Here is a 16,950-nt window from a genome sequence, read left to right as displayed (position 1 = left end):
GCTGGAAACTGCTTACAGTGCTTACAGCACCACCTGCTTACAGTTCACTTGTACCATTTGGTGTAACAGAGCTCCAGTTTGGAGGCAGTCTCATGGATGCACCAACAGAATCTCCAGTACACATTCTGTAACCAAATTTAATACCAGAAACACTGGTTTCTCTCTGAAAAAGCACCTTCAGTCAGAAAAGCACAAGTTGGACTCGCCATTTTCAGGCGCCTGATGAAAATGTAAACTGTTGAATTATGAAGTACTGTCCACGTAGGGAGCAAATACAGACAACATAAGTAAGGAGAGCCGCAATACTCAAGATCATCATGGCTGTAACCTGTTACAGTGTTACAGTTAGAATCAGTTTTCTGTGTAGAGGAAGTAGGAAGGAAGTCAGGTAGTGATAGTGGTATGCCAGATCCACATATACATGGGAAAAAAAAGACTACACAATTTATGTTACTACATTGTTGTGTGGTTTCCAAGAAAACTGGATGTAAAGCTGAATTTAGTTCTCCTGTAAAATTCTGTGCCTAGCTCTTCAATTAACCACATAACCCTTGTACACTTCTTCAGAGCCCTGTCAGGACACTCAATTTTAACCCTCCCTGCTATCAAAACTACTTAGCTTGCAACTAAAGTTCTCTCTCTGTGACTGAAGCCACTCACTGCCCTATCTGATTTCATTGCAAGACTGGGTTTGTATCGGGTCTGGCTGAGATGGGGCTCATTTCCCCACAGCAGCCCTCACAGTGCTGTGCTTTGCGTGGGTAGCTACAAAGGTGCTGATAACACACCAATGTCTGGGCTACAGCTGAGCTGTGCTGGCACAGGATCAGTGTTGGCTCCCCAACATTCTCCCCCATCAGTTGGCTGGGGATGGGCAAGATTCTAGGAGGGGACACAGCTAAGGCAGCTGACCCAAAGTGACCAAAGGGGTATTCCAGACCATATGATGTCAGCTCAGATAGAAGAGCTAAGAGAAGGAGGAGGAAGGAGGGGAATTAATTGTTTTACAATGTTTGCCTTCCAGAGGAACCACTATGTGTGCTGAAGCCCTGCTTCTCAGGAAGTGTCCAGACTTCACTTGCTGATTGAAAGTAGAGAATAAAATTATTATTTTTCTTTGCTTGTGTGCACAGACTTTCACTTTTCCTTTAGTAAAACTGCCTTATCTCAAGTTATGAGTAATTGTCCATCTTATTTTCTCTCCTATAAACCTGGGAAAGGGGGCGTGATAGAGCGTGGCTTGGTGAGCACCTAGTGTCCAGCCAAGGTAAATACACCACACCGTATTATTCACAAAGGCTTTCTTTGTTGTGAATAACCCAATCTTGCAATGAAATCACCTAGAACAGATGCATGGGCACTAAGACGCACAGAGCTGGGAACACAACTAAGACTTAACTAATGTATACCTAATGTAAATCTACAGAAATTGTAGAATAAAATATTCTTATGGAGAATTTCCTAGAGCTTAAATAAGTCAATTTCACACAGCTTTAAAGAGCATTAGTTTATTATCTATTCTCCATATGTTACCTCAGAAACAGTCTAATTATATACAAAAATTTGGAATGCTGAATAAATGCTGATCAATAGAAATATTACATACCTGTTGACAAGGGAATATTTCTAACCAAAACCAAATAATCATAAATGTTTGATTCTGTGTGTTGCTTATTGCTGTGTTTGTGTTCATAGAATGCTTTCAAGTATATACACATTTTTTAAGTCCAGTCCAAAAAAGAAACTAAAAAATATTTACATAATAAATATGTGGGAGATTTCATCTTTTCACTACATCAGTTGAACTGATTCTTTAATGAACTATTAAGAACAGAAAGAACTAACAGAGTTTGCACCAACTCACTGCCATGCTGAGTAACTGAGGCTGCTGATGGATTTTATTCTATTCAAAATGTAGTTTATGATGTGTTAAAATGAAAAGTGCTGGTATTTTCTCCTCCTGCTGAATACTGGCTGGACCAGTTCAGTAGACATCTTTCTCCCACTCTCTGCAGAATCATTTAGTCTGACATGTTTACCTTCACACACTGACAAAACAAACACATTTCAATCCACTGAAAACTCAAACATTTACTGAGTAAAATCAGCGTAATCCATGTTTTATTAGATGGTTAATTTGCTAACTGACGGAAGACAAGCTTTGGCCAAGTATTTTCACAAGAAGTACTAAACCTCTTGCTATAAATCTCTACTTATATAGTTCTACCACAGCAAAACAGTTTTTGGTAGAATTTTCCTGTGATACATAAATCTGAAAATTAAGTGACACAACAACATTTAAAACTTCTGTTACCATTAAAGCAAAATACAATACAGTATAATTTCTCAGTGATATATTTAAATGTACTGCAAAATGTATACAAAGTCAGTCCAAGATCAGTAAAGAATCAGTTCTGCTTTTTGGACTTTTCCCTTCTCAAAGATACAGGTTTTGTAGAAGACCAAGGTAATTTAGGACTTGTCTGTATGTATCCCCATTAAAAGGCAGTGTGTGATAAAAATAACATGATTAAAAACAATAAACATGTGATGCAAACATTTTGCATTTTCAATAAAAAAATAGAAACTAAACAACAACTAAACACATCTTAGAAGCGGAACACTGAAGCCTGCCATTATATAGCTATGTTTCTCATTCTTTTCTTTGAAGATTAACAGCACACAGAAAATAAGTGAATTTTATCAAAATACAGCACATTTCTACTAATATATCCAAAAAATCATTTTCTATGTAAATTACTGAAAATCAACTGAAAAGAATTAAAATATACAAAGAGTTGTTAAAGGGTTTCAATTAAAATTATTAGAACTATACACAGTACAATAAGCAATAGTTAACATCTTTGAAAGAAGTGCAATAATATTGGAGTTCACTTATTAAAAAAGTACTGCCTGTTTATTACCACTAGCTATGTATAATTCCTCTCTCTTCCAGCTCATTGTCCCAAAAGTAAAGGAAGCTGGTGTTTTTGCTAGCTTTATTAAATGCATTTTCTTTTTGGGTTGAAAAAAGCGCTTATACCTGTCTCAAACTACTAACTAGTATGTAATTAAAAATGAACTGCAATAACCGAATATTGCTCCAATGATAGGCTAATCATTAGCCCTGGTTAAAAACAGTTATCGGTCTTCTATGGCACTTTTCCCTGGTCCATAACAACCGTGTATGAATTATTACTGCAAGTTATGCAGTCTCTATTCAATTACAAAGGAGAAAGATAATGTTTCTGGTAAACAAAAATTATTAGAAGCGTAATTGAACACTTTATACAGTAATAAGGAACAAAGGCAGCCTGTGGTAAATCACTATTACATTAATGTAGTTAGAAACCCTTTAATGACTCTGAAGTGTCTAGTTCACATTTAATGTTACCTGTAGGAACAGCCCTTTAAGAAACCTCATTACCAACTGGTGGGTTGTAAGTACACCCTCCCTTCACTCTCCATCTCATCATAGCAATTCTCCATTCACTGCTCAAAGTTTCACAAACTTGCTTTGGTTACCTAGCTCCAAGCGTATGGTTTCCTTTTTGATCACAAGGCAATGCAAAGACCAAACAAAATCGAGATGTCTTCAATACTCCTTCCTGCACCATTTGCTTTTGTGTCTGTTTAAATATGTATTACAGGCAACAACCTTAAAAACTGGCCATTTCAGTTTCATTTTTAAAATCTGTAAGCTTAAAATGGAGTCCTTTTTATAAAGATAAAAGTATCACCATTTCCACAAAATTCGGGATTTCTATGGCAGAGAAAAATCTCTGGGCACATTTCCACAGTACAGTTGAGAAAATTACGTATGCAAGAAAACCCAACTAAACAAGAATCACGTGGCAAATGAATATTCAATGACTACATTAAGAACAAATCCTGTATAATATCACAAATTTGTAGTTATAGTCTTCCAAAAAAAACACCATAAGCTTTTATTGCATTTTCTATTGGTAGATGTACACTCCAGAACTAAACGTTTTTTCTTCTTTCCTGATTCCAGATTTAGATAGCAGATAATTATTCCACCTGACCTTTATTCTGTCCAATCAGCACCACCTTCCATCTACCCATTCATCTATACAATGTGCACATAGCAAAGCCAACACTTCATATCCCCATTCATATCTACAGAAGTGGTTCAGCGTAACACATTAATATCTGGTGAATAAAAATAAAGGCAATAAACAGCTACAGGACAGACAGCCCTGCCATCTGTCCATTGGCTACAACTGAGGCTTCGCAAAGCCTTGCACAAAGTTTAGTAATGTGTATGAATTATCCAAAAATAAACCTACCATCTGTACAAAAAAACAACTCAGGTTTGTTCTTGGAGGAGTGATCCTTAGATTGCTATAATGCTTAAAAACAAGTTTATTCACCATACGAGTTTCTAAAATTATTTCCTGTACGTTCTATACAGTGGTTTTTCCCTCTTTAACCACAAGTTCAGTATTTCCTGTACAAATTTTGATCATAATTCTTTTCGAGTTCTTTTAATGTAGAAAAATATGCAAAATATTTAGTTTCCCCTAAGTCCTTCAATGAATCCTGTTGTCTTATCCCCACAATCCAAGGTACTTATGAAGAAACTTCTCGCACAATGATGAGTTCCACTGCATTCTGAAAAGTCTTTAGCAAAGATACTGCTTGTCCATGATCAATATTGATGAAGCTGTAGCCATTAGCCTAAAAAGAAATATTTAAAACTCAAAATTACAGTCTCATATACCTTGTTAGTGAAATACATCTCATATTTCATGTTAGTTTATTTAAGCTTTCAGGTTCAAAATAACTGAATTCTATACGGATGCAGAGAATAAAACACTACAGATTTGAACAGCAGTTGAACATGTATGCTACAAAAAACTGAACTACTGTGACAGCCTTGGAAGAATTTTTCAAGTAACCAAAAGAAAACATAACTTTCAACCATTACCATCAGACACCTAATTTAACACCCTTAATACAGCCACAGTAAAAAATCCTAAACATAGTACAACTTACACATCCCTTTTTAAGTATCAGAATATTACAAATGGTATTTGTGATAAATTAAAACTACTGAAGCCTGTAACAAAAAGCATCAATGGCACTGGGAGCCATTTTTAGGGTGTAAGCCCTTGGACGTCATTCCAACTTGAATTTGCCTGATTCAAACAACATGGTAATGCTGAGGCAAGTTTGTCTTGGCAAACACACTCAGACCCTACTCAGTCTACAAAAGACAGGAAAAACGTGGCTATGACTCAGCTTCTCAGAATACTACTGCAAATTCATGTTCAGTTTGGGCAGCAGAATCTTGCAGGACAGGCTCATCCAGTTTAAAGTGTTAATGCTTCCAGCTGTGAATGCCACTGTTCTCCCTGAACTACTTCCATGGTGCCAGAGAGAACTGGCCTCAGCTGTGCCACTTTGAAAGCTGCTGTTTCTTATCCCATCACTGAACACTTACTGTTGCTATCAGCTGAATTCTTGGTTAGAAAGTGGTTTTCAAATCTTTCTAGGGTTGCAGAGGAAGATTGAAGTAGACTGTTCAGAGAGAAAAGTGGCAACAACTCTTCCAAATCATCATTTGTATGAGATGTCCACGCCCTAGTCTTAAATCCTACTTGCAATTATCTAGTCACTGGTCATGTAGAATATTTTTATTAGACATATGGATTAAACATGCATTATCATATGCATGCCTATTACATGTTTTACAGACAATATTGCAAAACCAAGCATAGCAAAGGCACTTTGGAAGAGATGATATTCAGTAAAAAATGCAAGTGGTCTGAGTGGCAACAAGAGTGGGGCTGTCATTACATCATCACTGGAACCATTACTGGTATAAAAAAAAGTGGTGTTACACAAAAAAATACTCCTAATTGCCTAAGCATGAAAATGCAACTTCTTCTCTAACACTTTTTCAAACTATCAATCCCTCATTAAACAAAAAGCAAAACCCAAGCAATGCCAACATCACAAAAAAACTTCATTATGGAATTTGGTTTGTTTGCATGACATTTAAAAAGACAGGAATAAAACACTAAACCAGAAACTACCTTTCACATATGTTCAATGCAACAAATAAGTAACAAATGCATTAACAGTATTTTCAAAGTTTTAACGTGCTTCTTGTTCCTATGTTGGGTTACCATCATCTCTTTATCAGTAGGAGAACTAAGACCTCTCTCACCCCAGTGAGAAAGGGCAACACAGAATTGTTTACTGTGCTCAAGAACAGGCCATCTTTTAGTTCAAACACCTCAATTTCAGTTCAGTTTTCTTGTGTGCCTTTTGGCTTTCTCTTTCATTTGAAGAATTAGGCCAAGTTTTCAGTGTGGCTTTGTTTTAGAAAACTGTTCACAGGATGCTGTGGTTTAATTGAGATACAAGTGTGCGTGGTTTTGGGTTTTTTTTCATTTGTTCTGTTTTTAGAAAACTGAAATGCAGCAGAGTTGACTCCATCAAAATTTTCGAATCACTAATGTTGTGAATAATTATTTTTAACAAGGTCTGCAACTTAAAGGGTGGCTACAATGTTCAAATGTCCCATTATTCCGTTTTCTTAAGAAACTGGGACTTACAGGATCCTATTGTTCATTTCCCTGACCCCACCCCAAATAGCTTTATGAGCTCATTAGACAAATTCAAACAAATCTGATACAGAAGAGGTCCGAAAGGTACAGACACAAAGAAAAGAATGACACAGCTTGCAGTCCAGAAGCCGTGGCTCCTGAATGCCCAGCCTGGCTTGCGGCAGCAGATGGGGCAGCCCGGAGGTCCGTGCTGTGACCAGCACTGGGATGAGGCAGCTGCTGCATGTCCTGCTGCCAGAGCAGAAGAGGCAGCAAGGGCTAGTGGAGCTGCAGGATGGAGCTGTGAGAGGGGCAGTGAGGGCCAACTGTAGGGTGTTCAGGCAACACACTGTTCAGATCACTGCACATGAATGACCATGAACTGAGTGAGTGAGTGATAGTAAAGCCTAATGAAATGCTCATGTTCCATCTCAAATGACATCTTTTGTCATTCTTTTTTTTGTTTTAGAAGTGTGAAAAAATGTTCAGAATTTAAAAAAAATTATCCACCATGCTTCAGTCTGCATATTCCCTATCCTGCTGTTAGGTGGAAGAAAGCTAAAAGCCATCATCCCAGAAAGTAAGAAAAGATCTGGGAAAGATACTGGTAATCTATCTAAAAATTAAACTCTCTGCTCTTAGGTGCAAACTGAAAATGAAATTGTGTATTACATAGGCTAGTTAATTAGATGATTACAGTACCTGAATTATTTTATCCCCGGGCTGCAGTAACTTAGATGCTGGTCCATCTGGTTGCACTCTTGTTACAAATATTCCCTTGAAAAACAGAGGTGGAAAACATTTGGACAACTTATTTGTGAACAGAAGGACAGCATAAAACAGATGTAATTCAAAACATTTTTTCCATTTTCTACAGGTCTACTGTCTTTTGAGATTGCCTTCCTTTTCTGATGTTAAATCCAGGAGAATTATCTTTAAAGAAGTACTGAGGGGCAAATTCTGACCTGCCTTGGTTAATGTGGCAGATGTGTATGTCAAAATGAATTATCAACTATCAGAAATACAGCTGTAGGCTAAACTGTGCTCTCTTTTTTAATAGGATTTATAACTGTGCCCTCCATAATTCGCTATCTCAAATCTGCTGACTGATTACTAGAACTGTGCAAGAAGCACTGAGCTAGAATAATCCTCTGTGTTGTTATGTGACCACTGTGCTCACCTACAACCTTGATTTTCCCCATTATTTCTTCCCAGTTTTCTCCATTCTAATACTGGAGGTTAGTGGTTTGGGAAATCTATATACTTTCTTTCCTTTCTTTGCTAAACATGAGAAACCTTATATAGCAGAATGTTTTTAAGAAGCAATAATATAAAATACTTACATCGTCCTCTGGTCTGAATGGATTCCCTCTACCACCAACTCCTCCTGATATACTAAATCCAAGTTCTGGATCCTTGTCAATTCTCACTCGAATCTAAGTAGTTACAACCAAAGTTAGATAAACTGGCTGAAAACCTGCATTCAAAGCTACTGGCATGAAATTGTTACTAAAGAATTCAAGTGAACAAAAACTTAAAAAAAAAAAAAAGGCAGTTAATGAGAGTATTATATCTCATATTAATGCAGAACAAGGTTGCACTAGAACAGCATCACGTACCTAAGTTTTACTCCAATATCACTATTATTATAATAAAAATAATTCACATGGGGCTTTAAATTCAAAGATATTTTGATATTATGTAAATTACTTTAATGCCCCACAGCAAATATACATGCACCTATGAAAGGACATATTCCTTCTACTTTTTTTACTACCTCTAGCTGAATTTTAAAAATCAAACCTCATTCCTACTTTCACTTTAAGTTCTAAGTAGCCAACATTCTTTCTCTTGATTAGAAAACTTACTTTACAGAGTAAGATGACATTCTCATTCTAGCACAGAATGAAAATGTAGTTTTCAGTATTTTCTCAAAAAACCCAAAACAATACAGAAAGAAGGCTGCCGCAATGAAAAGAGCCATTAAATGGTACAAGAACTTCTTACATATCCCACATCCCTCTATCATAAATTAATAATTATCAGGCATGCATCAGATTGCTCACACTTTTTATGGACCTTTGTTTGCAGATGCATATTTCTACATTTGCAGGTTTTTGAACCATTCCAGATGCAAAGTGCTCTAAGTTGTACTGCTACATTGTATTTTTTTCAGTTACTAGCTAAGTAATGAATTCCTGAACAATAAATGTAGTGGAGAAATAAATTTCTAGCTCGGTAAAAAGATCTAAGTTTAAGTTTCTGGTACATTCTCTTAAAAATCCACCATATTTCTCTCAAAACTGGAAGGAATGTGTGATTTGAGTAGAATTGCACTGAAAAAACATTGTCTTCTGCTGGAAGTAAATCCCTATATGACTTCTGTCATCATCTACTAAGAAATTATAATAAAGAAAACAATGTAACAATTCATTGCCATTGACTGACAGATGTCATATAATCAAATTACATTTTATTGTTACCTCTTGCTTTGCCAACTCATGGCTTTGTCTGGGAGAACACTGGGACTGGGTATAGGGAGGCTGGTGAGCCACTTTCAACATCAGATAATCAATTAATTGCTCTCTAGATGGATGTCTCGCTACTGATGATTGAGGAGGGAGATGATGGACTTGGCTGTAGTTTGCCTGAAGTCTTTGAGGCTGGCACATTTGTCCATTTGTCAAAGGCGTCTGAATGAAACATGAATACTCAGTGTCATACATTTTATATGCAACAATCCTCAATTCCTCCTTTACTATTCAAATACTTCTCACACTTGACTGTTCTTCATTTTTAGTAATATTACTAAAACTACTCTTCTGGATCATGTACAATTTTATACTCCATTTTCTTTATAGTTATCAGCTCTGACCTACTGAAAACAGACATGAAAAAAAACTTACTTTGAGTGCTAGTGTATTGGAACAGACTAGACAATCTTTGCTTTTAGTAATTGTTTCACTGAGTTTTCCCAAACACGATTTTCTAGCAGTGCAACTACAGTATTGACATTTGGTTGGTATCATTATACTTTGCACTTTCCTTGCATAGAATTCAGAGTTTTTTGTAACAATTTCCAGTAGATACAAAAAAAATAAAAATCCTCCCAGCTAGCAGACAGAAACTACATGCTCTCCAAGCATCCTAAGGTGACCACTTCACAAAGAAACCTTCCAAGCTCAAGGTTGTAATATCAAAATTGCAGTATTTCCAACAAATGCTATTCTTCTGTTAATACATATATCACTGATTCGACAGGTATAATGGTGACAAGCAGCAATAAGGTACACAGTTGTCAAGATGCAGTGCATTCAAACCATGCCACCAGGAATGATGCTGCAGGTGACAATGTTTCTAACTAAGCCCCAGAGTTACTGTCAGCTCTGCCTTGAGATGGACAGCCTTTTCCCTCCCTGCTCATGTGCCCCATGCTCTTACCCACTCCAGTTAGTCACTCATTCGTCTGTATGATTCCAAAAATGCCACAGGCTCGAGTTACAGATCTTTTCTGCATGCCACCATTATCCCATTAGTTATAGGATACAAGGATATTAAAATGACCCCTCTTTTAATATTATAAATAACTGAAGTTTACAAATTTCAACCTTTAACCATGCTATGTGAATGGACACATATCACAATCTGTTCTGTTAGTGAGTATATGTTAAATGGATTCTCAGAAATTGTAATGTGTCTATATCTAAATCTGTATCAGATTTATTTCATTTAGACAATTTACCACTGCCTTCTGAAAATCTCAAGTATGACAGGAAAACTATTTTTATTGCACTGACAGAGATAGAGTTTACATAGGCAATATATATCCACATGCAAATTCCCCATATCCAATATCTGTAGAAATGCAACTGAAATTACTGAAGTTACAAGAATAAAATCACTTCCTGCATCATAATAATTTACAAGCATCCATTTAGTTTCATTGTAGTAAGTCCTGCCTCTATAAATGGTGCATAGGCGATGAATACAGTGTCCCCTACAAATTCTCATTGATTATCACAATTCCATCACAACAATTTCAAGTTTGTTCTTTAAAAATTTTAATCAGCTTCAGATTGTTTTTCTAAAATCATCTGCCATATTCCAATTTCCACTTGCAAGTACTTGTTCCGTTCCAGATTTCTTCTTTCAAAGCACCTACTGAAGAGAAGTAAGAACTATCTGGCTTCATATAGTTAACTGTTTAGTATTCCAAAAAGAGGATGCTGTTTCATTTATACCAGCTTCAAAACTCGAGTATTACATTTAAAAGAAGCCCTAGTTCCAACTGCTATCCCACCTTAAGTTTCTACTATTAATAAAAAATAAATCCTTACAAATAATAGCAAATAATATTCTATCCATGGAGTTACTATATAATTACCTGCACAGATATTTTCTTCATGCTGTCTGGAGGAACATCTTTGAGACTGAGCGTGGCAGATGAGTAATTCTGCTGTCCTGAAATGAATACTTCATCCTGGCATTGGTCTCCCAGAGCAGAAGCCTGTGGATGCTTTAAATAGAATGAAACAGTAAGGACAGCTGTCTTCATATAATTAAAACTAAAAAACTCTCAGAAGAAGCCCAGGATAAAACATTTTAAGGGCATTATCATTATCTTCTTCGATTAACTAGTACATTGTTTATGTAGAAAATCCCACTAGCCAAGGGACCACAGAAGACTGATGAGCATTTACAAAAACTCACAACTGCAGAGGGGTCTTTAATCACCAGTAAGCAGTAAGAAAAGTCAACAAATGCTAGAGACTGACTATTCAGGGATTAAACTTCTGTTGACTTTGTCCTGCTCACTGTGGATACCATAACAGCACTTGCAATGCTAAGACGTAAAACATCATTTCCTCACATTTTCCTACAAACTATTATTTTCTGGAATGCTTACAGTATCTTACAGTACAGTTAATAAAATCAATATTTGTTTCAGGAAAGGAAAAAGCATAGTAAGATTTTGTTCAAACCTTTGTCAATCTAGATTAAATTCAGAACTGTAATCTCTTGTTCTCAAAGGTACAACAAAACCAGACACTTTAAATGTATGTTCAGCCATCTACAAAAGGCAGTTAGAAAACTCAACTTCATGACATTACACTGAAAAGCCTTTAGTAACTTTAAGGCATATTAAGTGAAGGCAAAGTATTCAATGCCTAAAAAAAATCCCAGCACATAAATTATATTCTTCTTATTAAAGCATTGTGCGTATGTAAAAGAATAAGTCTCAGCTCAAGGACCCCTTCACAGTTTATTCTTTCCCCCTCTATATATTGCAATAGCCTCCTGTGGGTACTCACTCGAACCATGTGCACACCAGAACCTCTTCCGTCTGCAACACTCAAGGCAACACTACCCTGGCTGCCATGCAGATCCCTAGAGCTGCCATAGTGAAAGCTGCTAACTGCAGCATAATGGGAATTAAAGGACCGAGACAGCATGCTCTGAATAAAGAGGGGACAGATTTAACACAGAGATTAGTGCAGCATGCATAAACCACAGAGACATGTTATACATGTAATACAAACATATTCCATTGTCATGCAAGATAAAAACCATGCAAGAACAGTACTGCTGTGATGTATAAAACACAGCTCAGTGACCCAATTTACCTTTATTTACTGTAAATCAGCATGTAATCAGCAGTTAACATGCAGAATTACATGTAAATAAAGTCATTTGAATATTCATGTGTCTCAAAAACCAACAAAGGTGCTTATCAAAATGTTCAGGTTTCCATTAAATTTGCAGCATATCCATTATGTTGTAGGGAGAGAAGGTGGCAGTCAAAAAAGACACTTGTGGAAAAAACCAAATTACCAGTTAGTTCATCTCATCCCCCCACCCTGCTACTAGTAAAAGTACAATTAAAAATTTACACAGAGATTTGACTGACTGGATTGTCTTGCTATAGCCATCCTGCCATCATCAGCAATGCATTCCAGTAACACTTCATTCAAAAACATGAACAAGCCTCATTTAAAGGGAAGGAGGCTTGAAAGAAACAGAGCCCACGCCTGTGCTACTGCAGGCAATCAAACAGGTAACATGACCTCAAGGACAGAAGTGACAGTGGTTCATTTTGAGTTTCATTATCTTGCAAACCTGAGCCCTGCAATATTGGCAAGACTAACAAAAAAAGCAAGAAACATTACCATCTTGCCACCATGGACTTTTCTAGCTGTAAGAACAGAGAAGAAAAATAAAAAGACTACGTAAGGGAAGAAATAGAAAATCCTCCACATGGCACCTGATGAATGAAACAAATCTATCTTGAAATTGTGATAAGCCTATGAAAAACCATGATCCTAGGAAAAGATACACCACAAAGCATCAAACCTCAGCAAATTCAAAGTTATTTTTTGTAAAGTTTCTAATTTTTCCAAGTTAAAGAAAGGAAAGAAATGGCTAGAATAGGTATAATTTGACTAAGATATTGCTGTAATTTTTCAATGAATAAATACATTTTGGCATTCGCCTGCTGACTATGTATACTAATCTGATTTTGAAAATAGTCACTAGTCCTCAGGCAGATGTCTGCTCTTTCCTACTAGCTTCATCTTGTGAAACTAGTTTAATAATCAAAGTCATATGCCTCTGCATACTCATATTCCCCAGATGCTCTGATTGCACAGTCTTTGGAAACTCCCTTGGAAAACAGTATTTACTGACAATACTTGGGGTTTTTTTGGCCAAAGCTCTTGGTGAACCTTTATCTCAATGGCATAGTGAGCATTTCTCATGTTCCTCTTCTACACCTACCCTGTTCTCTAGCCCACAGTTTTTTTAAGTGCATAGATGTTTTCCCTCTCTTGGGAGGTGAAGACTGTACTCAGCATTCACTTCTATATTCACTAAACATTCAGTCTGAACTCACTGCTACTGTAAGTTTCAGGCCAAATGCCTAACAAACCTGCTAAAGCCAGTTTTCCTCAGCTTCTCAGTGCCTCAAACCATCTTCTTAGTGCTCTTCTCAAAACAGTCACAGTAGTTAGCAAGGTGGCCTTCTCCTCCCCAGCTCTACAGCCAACTCCCTCAAGGCTCCATACAGGAAGCTCTTAGAAGCTCCTCTATCTTTCTGTCCTCTCTAAGTACCAAAAAAACCCAGATAAAAATAGAAGGAATGCCTGGTGCATCTAGAAAGTTATCTTCTCAAAGAGTCTCTATAAATCCCTACCTCCACTAGAGTCACTCTTCTCAGATGGATCCAAACAGATGGGTCAATAAATAGTGACACTATGTGACAACAGAGATACATGACAATGCAGAATGGTATTTAAAATCTGTGACAGATCTGCAACAGAAGGGAGAACACTCCTAAAATTTGTAGAGGTATGAACTTGTCCATCAGGAATTAAGATTTCAGTTGCATTTCAGGGCAAATACATAACCTGAGAGAATAAGGTCTCTAGGGTTTATAAAACCATCTTTCTTGGGTAGACTTTTTCCACAGTACAAAAAATGACTGCAACTGATCCAGGGAAGACTGGAGAAGTACTGCAAACACCATTACTCTCCTTCTCTACATGAGCACAGCATCTCAATACTAAATTAGAAGGAACCCACAAGTACAAACAGTACAGAACAAAAAGTATTTCATATTACAGGACTTGTAAGAAAGTTTTAGTTTAACATAGGACAAAACAAGACAGTATTTGTCCTTACCTATTTTTAGCTGAGAAAAGAGAAAATGTGGCATTTGAAGTGTGTACAGCATTCCTATTACTTCCTGAAATCTGAATATGCAGATGCCATTAACTCTGCCTGATTTTTAATTTATTAAAAATTAAATACGGACTAAATGTATGGTCTAAACTTCAGACTAAATATGACTGCTAATTACAAGTACCAGCTCCATTCTCCACCTGATTTGCTATGGTATCTTATGGCATAATGGCCTGCAAAACAGTAATTCAAATATTTGAGGCTTGAGAAGTATTATTTCAGTTACTGCTACACTCTAAGAAATACACGTCACGTTCCACTTAATTTTGAGAAAGCTATGTTTACTAGAAATCAATTATTCAGCCATGAATGGCCCATATTAAAAACTACAAAACATGAAGAAAAAATGGCTATGTACAAAGTAATAAATTTATATTCACCATAAACATCACAATTCATAGTCATAATCAGCCTCTAGTGGAATCGGTTTAGATGCAGGCAGTTAGTAGCATGATTTTGGGAGTTACTTACATTCTTTTGAATAATAGTCAGAACATATTCTCCATTTTACAGTTACAAAAGAATTAACAATTTCAGACTCCAAAAGGGTGCATTTTGGGAACTGAAGTGCCATAATGCATTTATTTACGTGCAATACAATAAATCGTGGAATTTATTTAAGAGAATTTCTATTGGATAATACTGTTGTCATTTTAGGACTAACTGGAATCTGTCATGACAATCCATGAAATTCTGACGTAGAAAGAAACTAATAAAATTTAAGTATCTGAAGGGAACAGGACTCTATATTCCATTTATCTTGGAACAGCCTTAAATGATAATCATTACACCTAAGTATTAGCCTTTTATCTATCTGTCTGTCTATTAGGGCGGACTCGTGGAGGGCAGTCCCGTGGTGTAATAGTGAGCACTCCGGACTCTAATCACAAGGTCGTGAGTTCGAGACTCAGTGGAGACCGTACCGGGCAGTTAAATGCCTCCCTGCCATCCCATCCCGTTGGATCTCAGATGCTCAGCAGGGTCAGCCCTGGTTAATACTGGGTGCTGTAGACAGTCCTGAGGACTTCACTGTCACCGTCCAAGCTCGCTTGGCCATGGCAAATGGACCTTGGGACTTAAAGGGTGGGGCCAGCTTGCACACGCTGAGCCTCACCTAAAGAATCCACTGTGCAGGCTCAAAGAGCACACCCTCATGTGGGGAGGAGAGCCCTTCCCAAATCTTCGTTCACGAAGTTTGGCCATACATACATACATATGTCTGTCTATTATCTCTCTCTCTCTCTCTCTCACTCACTCTCTCACTCTCTCTCTCTCTCACTCACTCTCTCTCTCTCTCTCACTCTCAATCACTCTCTCTCACTCACTCTCTCTCTCTCTCTCTCACTCACTCTCACTCTCTCACTCTCACTCTCACTCACTCTCTCTCTCTCACTCTCACTCACTCTCTCTCACTCTCTCACTCTCACTCTCTCTCTCTCACTCACTCTCACTCTCTCTCTCTCTCACGCTCTCACTCTCTCACTCTCTCACTCTATCACTATCTATCTCTCTATCTATCTCTATCTCTCTCTATCATCTCTCTATCATCTCTCTATCATCTCTCTCTATCATCTCTCTATCTCTCTCTCTCTCTCATCTCTCTCTATCATCTCTCTGTCTCTCTCTCTCTCTCATCTCTCTATCTCTCTCTCTCATCTCTCTATTTCTCTCTATCATCTCTCTGTCTCTCTATCATGTCTCTATCTCTCTCTCTCATGTCTCTATCTCTCTCTATCATCTCTCTATCATCTCCCTATCTCTCTATCATCTCCCTATCTCTCTCTCATCTCTCTATCATCTATCTCTATCTCTCTCTATCTCTCTCTATCATCTCTCTATCTCTATCATCTCTCTATCATCTCTCTATCTCGCATCTCTCTATCTCTATCATCTCTCTATCTCTCTCTATCATCTCTCTATCTCTCTCTCGCATCTCTCTATCATCTCTCTATCATCTATCTCTCTCTCTATCTATCTCTATCTCTCTATATCATCTCTCTCTATCTCTCTCTATCATCTCTCTATCATCTCTCTGTCTCTCTCTCTCTATCATCTCTCTGTCTCTCTCTCTCTATCATCTCTCTGTCTCTCTCTCTCTATCATCTCTCTATCATCTATCATCTCTCTCTCTCTCTCTCATCTCTCTCTCTCTCTCTTTCTCATCTCTCTCTCTCTCTCTCATCTCTCTCTCTCTCTCTCATCTCTCTATCTCTCTCTCTCTCATCTCTCTATCATCTATCATCTCTCTCTCTCATCTCTCTCATCTCTCTATCTATCTCTCTCTCTCTCATCTCTCTCTCTCTCTCTCATCTCTATCATCTCTCTCTCTCTCTATCATCTCTCTATCATCTCTCTATCTCTCTCTCTCTATCATCTCTATCATCTCTCTCTCTCTCTCTCTCTCTCTATCATCTCTCTCTCTATCATCTCTCTATCATCTCTCTCTCTCTCTCATCTCTCTATCTCTCTCTATCATCTCTCATCTCTCTCTCTCTCTATCATCTCTCTCTCTCTCTCTCTCTCTCTCTCATCTCTCTCTCTCTCTATCATCTCTCTATCATCTCTCTCTCTCTCTCATCTCTCTCTCTCTATCATCTCTCTATCATCTCTCTCTCTCTCTCATCTCTCTCTCTCT

At 37.4% G+C, this 16,950-nt stretch overlaps 1 protein-coding gene across 11 annotated transcripts in view; it reads right to left on the bottom strand.

Annotated features, from left to right (window-relative positions):
- Positions 1–2,071: 2,071 nt before the first annotated feature.
- Positions 2,072–16,950, bottom strand: part of ERBIN (erbb2 interacting protein) — a 121,094-nt gene continuing 106,215 nt past the window's right edge. For 9 of the 11 annotated variants that reach the window (XM_071580325.1, XM_071580327.1, XM_071580326.1 and 6 more), the window contains 6 exons: positions 11,891–12,034; positions 10,963–11,094; positions 9,062–9,271; positions 7,922–8,014; positions 7,281–7,355; positions 2,072–4,701 (listed from right to left, as the gene is read on the bottom strand). In XM_071580325.1, the coding sequence (XP_071436426.1) occupies positions 4,594–4,701; positions 7,281–7,355; positions 7,922–8,014; positions 9,062–9,271; positions 10,963–11,094; positions 11,891–12,034 (762 nt within the window). In that variant the 3' untranslated portion in view covers positions 2,072–4,593. The remainder of the gene's footprint in view (positions 4,702–7,280; positions 7,356–7,921; positions 8,015–9,061; positions 9,272–10,962; positions 11,095–11,890; positions 12,035–16,950) is intronic. The other 2 variants (XM_071580333.1, XM_071580334.1) reach the window with 1 other exon arrangement.

The sequence above is a fragment of the Pithys albifrons genome, chromosome Z (assembly GCF_047495875.1).
Source record: "Pithys albifrons albifrons isolate INPA30051 chromosome Z, PitAlb_v1, whole genome shotgun sequence".
In the NCBI taxonomy this organism is placed as follows: Eukaryota; Metazoa; Chordata; class Aves; order Passeriformes; family Thamnophilidae; genus Pithys; species Pithys albifrons.
The sequence above is the reverse complement of the archived record's forward strand: the minus strand, read 5'-3'. Positions and strand labels throughout refer to the sequence as shown.